The following is a 10224-nucleotide window of genomic DNA, read 5'->3' as shown; positions in this document are numbered from 1 at the left end:
CTTTCCCTGTGCACTGAGCCCCTTTCCCTGTGCACTGAGCCCCTTTCCCTGTGCACTGAGCCCCTTTCCCTGTGCACTGAGCCCCTTTCCCTGTTCACTGAGCCCCTTTCCCTGTGCACTGAGCCTCTTTCCCTGTGCACTGAGCCTCTTTCCCTGCCTTCTGGTTTTTCCCTTCAGCTGTTCAAAAACATTAGTGAAACTGCTACATTCCCAAGACTGACACAAAAGAACAAATAGAGAAATTACGAAAACCAATGGAAAAGTATATAGCCTTATGCATTCTACAGACATTACAATGCTTAGGCCTTGAAATGTCAAGAAAACAAAAAATGGCCCATGGGATGAAGGCAATATTTGAAAGGCTGACACATATACAGGCTGTATAAAGAACACATATCTACTAACATAGTACTTGGGGAGTGGAGGCAGGAAGATCATGAGTTCAAGGCCAGCCTCTACTAAATGGTACTTCTGAGGCCAGCCTGGAATGCACAAGACCTGGTGTTATGGAATTTTAAAAAAGAAACAATTACAGATCACAAGAAAAAGAAGAAGAAGATGAGGGAGGAGAGTCATCAAAGTCATAAAAAGACGCTCAACATCAGTGAGCCCTGGGAAACAAATGAAAATCACATCACTTCACACCAGAGTTTGGTAGCTTAAGCAAAAAGTAACCAGCTTTGGCAAGGCCCCAGAGAAACTGGACCTTCCCACTCTACAGAAGGGACATTTAGCACGTGCTGCTACTTTGGAAAACATCTGGCGGTTGCTCACGAAGTTCAAACGGAGTTAACATTTGACCCAGAAAGTCCACTCCTATGTGCTTCAGGGGACTGAAAACCTTTGCACACAAATCCCTGAACCGTCAGACCAGCCTTTATAAAAATAGCCCCAGGTAGGAAGATCACAGAGAGCTCGGCCAGTGAGCAGGCGGGATGCTACGCAGCCATGCAATGTGATGCTTGCTGCTCCGATGTGAGTGTGCCGGCATGGGAGGCTGAGGCAGGAGGATGGAGGGGTCAGGTTCAACCTGGACTACACAGCAAGAGGAATCACATGTCAGTACACGTGTCGATGCATGCTCTTACATGTAAGAGTCTTTAAAACACTAAGTACTAAGTAAACAACGCCAACCACAGATACGACCTGTGGTAAGATGCCCTCTCTACAGCGTGCCCGGCTGGTGACGGAAAGGGGGTGCCCTCTGCTGAGAGGGGGTGGCTTAGAGAGCAGAGACAGTTGCTAACTAGAAAGAACACTTTGCTTTTGGGGGTGGAAGAGCTGAAAAGCTCTGAACTTGATTGTGGCGATGGCTCTCTGAAGCCCCTCAGGCCACTGACTGAACTTTGTATGTGAGTATAAGATGGAAATTATATCTCCACGAAGCTGTTAAAAATATGGATAAGCCTTCAAAATCTGTTCCCTCATGTGTTTCAGGTACAAAATGAAATAGGCAATATGAGTTGTCACATGCCTAATATTTTTAACAATTTTATGTGATGTTAGTGTGTGTGTGTGTGTGTGTGTGTGTGTGTGTGTGTGTATGGAGTGTGTGTGTGTGTGTGTGTGTGGAGTGTGTGTGTGTGTGTGTGTATGGAGTGTGTGTGTGTGTATGGAATATGTGTGTGTGTATGGAGTGTGTGTGTGTATGGAATATGTGTGTGTATATGGAGTGTGTGTGTGTGTATGGAGTGTGTGTATGGAATGTGTGTGTATGTGTATGGAGTGTGTGTGTGTATGTGTGTTTGTGTGTGTATGTGTATGTGTGTGACTACACATGTATAGAGATCAGAGGACATCTTTGGGAGTTGGTTCATTCCATCTACCATGGCGTTTGGGGATTGAATTCAGGCTGTCAGACGTGCATAGTGCTTTTACCCGCTCAGTCAGCTCACCAGCCCTCATTGTAACTTTTAAGAAACTAAATCTGGAGGGGTTGGGAGATGGCGGGGTGGTCAAGACTACTGAGTGCTCTTCCAGAGGACCAGAGTTCGATTCCCAGCACCCACATGATGGCTCACAACTGTCTGTAACTCTACTTCCAGGGATTGGATGTACTTTTCTGGCCTCCATGGGCACTGTATGCACATGGTACATGCACATACATGCAAGCAAAGCACCCATAGGTATAAAGTAAAAATAAACAAACAAATAAACTTCAACTGAATCTGTAATTGAAACCCCTCCTATAAAGAAAACTTAAGGTTAACATGTTTTTAAGTGAATCGTCCCAAAAATTTAATGAAGAAATAATGAGTTATAACTTTTGTTTTTAGAGTAGAGAAGGAGTACTTGACAACTTGTGTCATGAAGCCGGTCTGAGTTGGATCTCAGAGTCTATCAAAACCTTTATGAGAGAACCACAGGCCACTTCTGCTAGTTACTGTGAATACAGAAATCCTAAATAGCACGTGTCCATCCATCACTGTGGGGAGGTGGAGATAATCAACTTATAAGAAGTATAAGAAGGGAATATTTTTTTTTAAGATTTATTTATTTTTTATTTATCTGAGTACACTGTAGCTGTCTTCAGACACACCAGAATAGGGCATCAGATCCCATTACAGATGGTTGTGAGCCACCATGTGGTCGCTAGGATTTGAACTCAGGACCTCTGGAAGAGCAGTCAGTGCTCTTAACTGCTGAGCTAGCTCTCCAGCCCGGAAGGAAGTATGTCTTGGCTCACGGTTTCAGAAGTTTATAATTCCGGTTGATTGGCCCTGTCACTCTGGGTCAGTGGGGACTGAGAACAGTGGTGGCAGAAGTACACAGTCGAGTGCTGGTTGCCTCAAGGCGGCTGGGAAACAGAGAGAGGAGTTGGGCTGGGTCCTAGCACATATCCCGCAAGGCACACCTGGCAAGGGCCTACTACCTCCAGGTAGAACACCCTCCTGGAGTCCCCATCACCTCCTGGGGACCAGCCTCTTAGCGTGAGGTCTGGAGATACATCCGGATCCAAATCACAACATAGTAGGAATGCTACCAAAGAAACTCAAGGGACTCGCTTTCATGGAACTCAATGAGATCCTGCTGCTTTCCCGACACACAGTAGGTGCTTAGACATGTTACCCATTCTTGCCCCCCNCCCCCCCCCCCAGCTGTTTGTCTATTTCAAACTAGGCGCAGGCGCTCAGCAGCTACGGCTGCCTCTGAGCTGCTTCCACTTCACGGACAGCTACCAGGCGATCCTCTCCTCAGGCTGGTTTTCTGAATACGGCACTTGACCATGAAGAAAGTAAACAGCACAGGATTAGATGTTCTCGTTTCAAAGCTGTCAAGTGTTGAAACCAACCAGGAAGTGGAGGCAGAGCGCCTGTCCTCCGGGAGCCAGATCGGCTCTTGGCTGCAGCTGGAATGCAGCTGCTATGGCAGCTGTGGACCCGTTTGCCCAACTGGAAAGGATGCTGCCAAGTGGCTGATCTTTCCCCAAAGGACATTTGACTTTGCAGAGAACCATAACAGTGCATTTTATTAAGCCCCCACAGTGAGCCAAACGCGGGGAGCGTATGGCTCAGCAGTTCACGATCTAGTCTGAAATAGATCCTCATTCCAGTTTTAATATTTATAAAAAGAATATATAGGCTCCCCAAGAAAGGCTCTGCACAAAACATCCCCAGAGATTATTTGTTGAATTGATAACAGATTGACTTGAAAAAAATATACATGAAAGGAATTCAGACATATAGACCAGCACAGAACCATAGTCCTGTGTTTAAGACCTGCAAAGGCTGAAGCAGGATGGGGAGTTTGAAGCCAGCCTGGGCTACATAGTAAGATCCTGTCTGATACAGATGGGGGAGGGGAGGAAGAAATGAAAGGGTGAAGGAAGCAGAAACTTACAAATGTCAAAAGCGGGAAAAGGTTAAATGTTTTCAATGACACCACTCCTGTGTCCAGGACAGGTATAGACAGCAGAAGCTATTACTGAACCCTACAATTCATGAGTCCCAGAACTTGTGGATCATATTGTCAATTTGCAGCTTTTAAGTATTAGCACTAACGGTTTTACCATTACCATTACAATTACATTGAATTGAGCAGATTAGAGTGGGGTGGGAAATCATAAACAATTTTTACTTAATAATAAAACTGGATTGAAGGCAGGCAAAATTGAAAAGTCTTTTAAACCTAAATGTGCAGGGGTCACAATTAAGCTAAAACTCTTCATTCCTGGAGTAGTTTCCAGACGCAACAGAGGCTCCTGTCTTCAGAAACGCTATGGAAAAACACCCCAGGCTGGAAGAGAGAGGCTGCACACACCCTTTGTGTGTTTGTTTGAGAAGTCAGTTGTCGACGTTGCTCACAGCATTTCGTGTGCAATCCCCATACATCTTTATAGAGACCACAGAAGTGGGGCAGGGAGCGTGCATCTCATTAATCAATTCCCTCCTCCGCAGTCTGAGCGGGGCAGACATTCTTGAAGACTAGCCCAGTTGAACAAAGATTGGGGCCATTGGGGACTCTACCCCACTTTCCCCTGCTGTTCACCACACGGTAATTGCATCAGAAATTACATCTTATCTGGCCAATCCTGCCATTGCAAAAGCAGAGGTGGGGGCTGTTGAGATGGGTCAGTGGATAACGGTGCCCATTACCCAGCCTGAGCTGCCTCCTTGGGATCCCAGCAAAAGGCAGAGGGAAAGAAAAACCGATTCCACAAAGACATCCTCTGATGTCTACACATATATTGTGGCACACACACCCCAGCCCACACTTCATCTCTACATAAATACACGCAATTTAAACAGTTGCAGCACCTTCCAAAAAGCTGGGCTGCAATGTAGAGCCGGTTAAAGCCCCACAGCTGGATCAGGCAGGCGGAAAGAGTGCCGCAGAAGCTTCTGTTGGCGTGATGATACTGTGCACGGCATCAAGGTTATCCTTGTATTAGTCAAGGATTCGATCTGGGCCCCATGATGATACTGTGCACGGCGTCAAGGTTATCCTTGTATTAGTCAAGGATTCGATCTGGGCCCATGATGATACTGTGCACGGCGTCAAGGTTATCCTTGTATTAGTCAAGGATTCGATCTGGGCCCCATGATGATACTGTGCACGGCGTCAAGGTTATCCTTGTATTAATCAGGGGATTCGATCTGGGCCCCAAGATCAGGCTGCAGTCTGGCCATGGGCGTTGTATTGATCGATGTGCTGTAAAGATCGCTCTCCAGTAATCTCTGACTGGGTGATAAAAGGCTAAACCTGTGACTGGGCAGGGGAGAGAGGAAGGTGGAACTTAGTATCAAATAGGGGGTCTCAGGTAGGGCCCAGGAGAAGGACAGATGGGGTAGAAGGAGGTGGTTGCCACGAGGCAGGATGGATCGATCATGAGGCTGGACCATGATCACATGACCAATAGGAGCTCTCATTGAGGTCACGCATGAAATAAGACTCAGCTGGCAAGTAATGGGGCATGTATGTGGTTATTAATAGCTTATCCGGGTTATAATAGTCTCAGAACTTACCCAGTTTAGGTTTGCAGCTTATTAATATAGTCTGATGTCTCTGTGTTGTTTACTCAAGACTAAAGGGGCAAGAGTGGAGCAGAACACCCCCACCCCACAAAATACTAAAAGAGCTCCGTGCTCTTTCTTTTACAGAGATTCAGAAAAGCAGTGCTCAGAAACCATGGACAGTGTGTGTAAGTTCTCCTCCACAGAAAGGATAGCGCTGTTGGAGAAGGAGCTGGCGGCGAAGCTGAATGAACTGAAGACTGAGGTAGAAGAACAACAGGGACTCCTTCCGGACACAGGCAGCCGGGGCTTCAGGTAAACCCAGTGTCAAGGTGGGGCTGCTGAGACGTTGCCTCCCGTTCCCATCCTATGACCGTTCTGCCCCGAGCCTTTGCTTCAAGAACAGTTGACGTTATGTCCAACTCAGATAAATGACACACAGTGACAGTTTCCAATGTCTTTCCCTCCTCGCACATACTAGTGGGGCCCAGCCTTGCTGAGCTGCGGAGATCAGATGAGAGCTGGACGCCAAGGCGGCGTACCATGGAGCATAGATTGAAGCGACATCTCATCTAACAAAGTGGGAAAATATTACGCTATTTTCCTAAGTTTCAGAAGCTACTATATAAATGAAAAGTTTCATTTTGCCCAATGACACTTGGTAAGACACTTAAAAGCTGGCATAATGCTAGATATTTGGCGGTGGGTTCTGCAGAAACACTGTTCTGTCAGGGGCCCTTTCAGCGGAGCCTGCTGCTCGGAGCCATCAAGTTGCGTCAAAGGAGCAGAGGAACTGGATCACTGAGTCTTTCCAGCCCAGGCCTTCACAACCATGCCTGTTAACACGAGAAATCTGCTGGTTTGAGCAAGTGTAGTGTGGATGGCCAGAGGTGTCAAGAGGAGATGAGGGAATGACCTATGTTCACACATTTCGATTTCATTCCAAAGCAGGTTTTAAGAACAGGCAGTCCAGATGTTTTCCTTGGTGTCTGAGGTAGATCCAGGATGAGAAGTGAGGCAGAGGGATGTTCAGACTAGGCAGGCCAACAAAGCTCTTGGTCCTTTATATGCAAAAGCAGCTGTCCTACCACATAAGATAACTGGACAATGCACACTATTTTGAAAACTATGACATTCCAGAGATAAATGTTGATATTGAAACTTTTATACCCTACAAGGACTCTGGGCTGTGCCATATGACAGGAAGGTTTCTAAAGGGACTTTGAGAGAGCAGTGATGGAAGATCCTCTGTGACCCAGCCACACTCCACTGTAGCCATCTGGAAGAATCTAAATGATGCTATTTTCTAGGTGTGGTACTAGCTCCAAGGAAAACAGACGTAAACGCCCACTCTGATGGATCACTTAGAAATCTCTTTTATCACCCAGCTGAAAACTACCCTTCTTTTTCTTGTTCTTCCTCTGTGATTCCCATGTGCTGCGTGTGAGCACGTGTAAGTTCAGGCTGAGGTCAGAGGACAGCCGGGAGTGTCAGCCCTCACCTTCTGCCCTTTTGAGACAGGTCTTTCAGCTGCTACTGTGTACACCCAGCTAGCTGCCCCTGAGCCCTCCCATCTCCATCTCCCCATTAGGAGAACCAGGATGCAGGCATGCACACTGAGTCTGGCTGGGGCCTAGCTTAGACCTTCACACTTCATGGCAGGTACCTTGTCTGCTCTGCCCATCTTTTCTTTCTTCCTTTTTTTTTTTTTTAAATTACTTTATTTAATTTTTTTTAAATTTACATTATTTTCTCATTTAACACCCTGAGCCCTGGACCTTGCAATAATTATGTGTTCATGATGCCTTCTGAATAAGTGAACAAATATCACAGGAGCAACGTTTGCTGAACTAAGAGCAGCTTGTGGACTGGCTGCTTTGCTCTGCCGCCTCCTTTAGGCCACCCACGGGTGCGTTGAGGTTAACGGAGAGGAATGATGTAGCTAGAGACACAGTTGGGCAGCCAAGCCCGTGCCTGCCCTGGCTCCCAGCACATCAAGGACGAGAGACAAGAACACAAGAGAGACCTTCTGTGACTTCCTGTCAATAGCTGAGTCCCTGTCTTGTGGGTCATTGCTCCTCTGCTCCATGAAGATTCAGAAAACAGACAACTTACCTGTGATCGATGGATGATTTTACTCTCAAGATCTTCTTCTTCCTCCTCTTCCTGCTCTTCCTCCTCTTCTTCCTCTTCTTCCTCCCTCTTTCCATCCCTCCCTCTTCCCTCCATCTCCATCAAGGTCTAGGAAAATAGATAAGGCGTGGATTGTCTCCTGCTGTCTTAGTCAGTCTCCTGCACAAATATGATCAAGAATTAAGTTGGGGAGGAAAGGGTTTATTCAGCTTACACTTCCATGCTGCTGTTCATCACCAAAGGAATTCAGGACTGGAACTCAAGCAGGTCAGGAAGCAGGAGCTGATGCAGAGGCCATGGAGGGATGTTACTTACTGGCTTGCTTCCCCTGGCTTTCTCNNCTTTNTNTTTTTTTTTTTTTTTTTTTTTAATTTTTTTTAATTTATTATATGTAAGTACACTGTAGCTGTCTTCAGACACTCCAGAAGAGGGCGTCAGATCTTGTTACAGATGGTTGTGATCAGATCTCGTTATGGATGGTTGTGAGCCACCATGTGGTTGCTGGGATTTGAACTCAGGACCTTCAGAAGAGCAGTCGGTGCTCTTACCCACTGAGCCATCTCACCAACCCCCTCAGCTTGCTTTCTTATAGAACCCAAGACTACCAGCTCAGGGATGGCACCACCCACAGTGGGACCTACCACCCTTGATCACTAATTGAGAAAATGCCTTACAGATGGATCTCATGGAGGCATTTCCCCAAGGGAGGTTCCTTTATCTGTGGTAACTCCAGTTTGTGTCAAGTTGACACACAAAACCAGCCAGTATACTAGCTTCAGAAACCTGACACCAAGTGTGCAGATGGGTGTTTAGGCTTCTGTGGCCCTAGGGACTTGCTGGCTTGGGCCATCCTTGTCCAGTGACCCTGCTGATCTTCTTGTCGTCATCCCAGTCCTATTGTTTATGCTGTCAAAGTGAGAACATGTATTTCCTTTTCTTGCCTTCTGTTCCCATCCCTTAGTATTGGAGACTGAACCCAGGGCCTTGCCCATATAAGACAAGTGCTCTAGCCACTGAGCTACATCCCCAGTCTCTTAACAGCATTTAACAGAAGTACTCTCCAACAAGGAAACACAGTACCAGTGCATTTTACAACATTATTTCAGGACACTTGGGGCCAAGCGGACAATATCAAACTAAGCTTACTGCTATGTCCCTCTGGCTCCCTCAAATGTATCGTAGAAATGTCACTGCGGCTCCATGGCCAGGGGCTGCACGCGTGGAATCTGCTTTGCTGCTGTCCTTTGGCATTCCCAGGGCTTCCAAGCCTCATGTGGCCCACTGAGCTCCATGGGGACAGTGCTGATCTTCTGTCCTCGAGCCCCACCCTTTGCTTGTTGTCCAGCTAAGGGAAGGACTCCCTTCTCTGGACTTGAAGAGCCCATCCTCCATGTCTGCTATGTGATTCCTAGGGTCCAGTTGTAATCCCGAGGCAGCAAGTGTGGTTAAAATTTTTCTAAAGGATTTCCCATTTGATATTTCCATGTCGTTTCTACCTTCCAACAACCCACCAAGAACATAGAAATAAAAACATTTTGTTTCCGTGATAAAGTGTCAGTGTTCTACGTCGACTAAAAAAGATACAGCAAGGTTTGATAAGCACACTGTGTTTCAGACACAAGATTTCCCCTCTGAAAGGAATACAAGTGTATGCGTTGGGGGGGGGGGGTGTGTAACTCCCCAGTATCCTTCCCTGCACTCTGGAGTAGGGGACTGGGGTAAACCAGAGGAAAGACTCTAAGAGGAGAAAGAAACTGGCCAGAGAAGGCTTCGCAGGGATCAGGTATTTCAAAGTAGAAGAGGGTGGCCTTTATACACCACCCCATGGGCCAGAGTGACACTCGTTCTGGAAAGGTTGGGAAGGGTCACAGCCATCAGGCTGGCCGCCTGCTATCTGCTCTATCATAGCATCCCGTAACACAGCTTCTGTTGCACAAACCTTCCCGCAGCTCCATTCAAATACCAAAGGATGTTGCTCACTTTAGACGCGAACGAGAAGCGGCTTTGAAGATAACTCTCCAGGTGAGTAGGGGCATGGGCGGAGTCAGGAAAACAGATTTAACTAGGGAGAAGTTCGCAAGAAAAGCTCCTCTCCCCCAGCCCCACCCCGCCAAACAGCTGATACTTTTGAATAAAGCAGCCCCACATCCTGTTCATTGCTAAGCTAAGCAAGTGCAAATCATTGTATCCTTAGATAGATCGGATTTTTTGACATTTGAAATTTGATAGATTGAGGACGTTTTGAAACTCATTCATTGTTTGGGTTTAGGTGGCCGAGTCCAAGCCCCTTGTTATTCAGGCAGATGTCCTGAAGAGGGAGCTAGAGAGCTGCCTAAGAAGAGAGTACACACCGGAAAACCTTCCCCTGCTTCTGTTGCAGGTAGGGCCATCTTGCAATCGGAAAACATACTTGGAGTATATTAGAAATGTATCAGCAGGCTGACTTTTAGGTAGATCCTGTGGGCAAGTGTTCTGGAGATGGGTAATTTGCAGGCTTTCTTCATCAGAGACCATTTCGTTCTCACAGCTAAGTTTAGATTAAATTTATTGGTCTGAATTGCCGGGCATGGTGGCGCATGCCTTTAATCCCAGCACTTGGGAGGCAGAGGCAGGCGGATTTCTGAGTTCGAGGCCAGCC

General features: G+C 46.8%; 1 protein-coding gene across 1 annotated transcript in view; it reads left to right on the top strand.

The window, feature by feature from the left end:
• Positions 1 to 10224, top strand: part of LOC110326726 — a 197547-nt gene that overhangs the window by 17647 nt on the left and 169676 nt on the right. Inside the window, exons 2-4 of the mRNA XM_029542536.1 lie at positions 5601 to 5768; positions 9536 to 9608; positions 9856 to 9966. Coding sequence (XP_029398396.1) covers positions 5601 to 5768; positions 9536 to 9608; positions 9856 to 9966 — 352 coding nt within the window. The remainder of the gene's footprint in view (positions 1 to 5600; positions 5769 to 9535; positions 9609 to 9855; positions 9967 to 10224) is intronic.

This window comes from Mus pahari, chromosome 9 (assembly GCF_900095145.1).
Source record: "Mus pahari chromosome 9, PAHARI_EIJ_v1.1, whole genome shotgun sequence".
NCBI classification, from domain to species: domain Eukaryota; kingdom Metazoa; phylum Chordata; class Mammalia; order Rodentia; family Muridae; genus Mus; species Mus pahari.
Note: the sequence above shows the minus strand (reverse complement) of the source record. Positions and strands in the feature narration are given on the sequence as shown.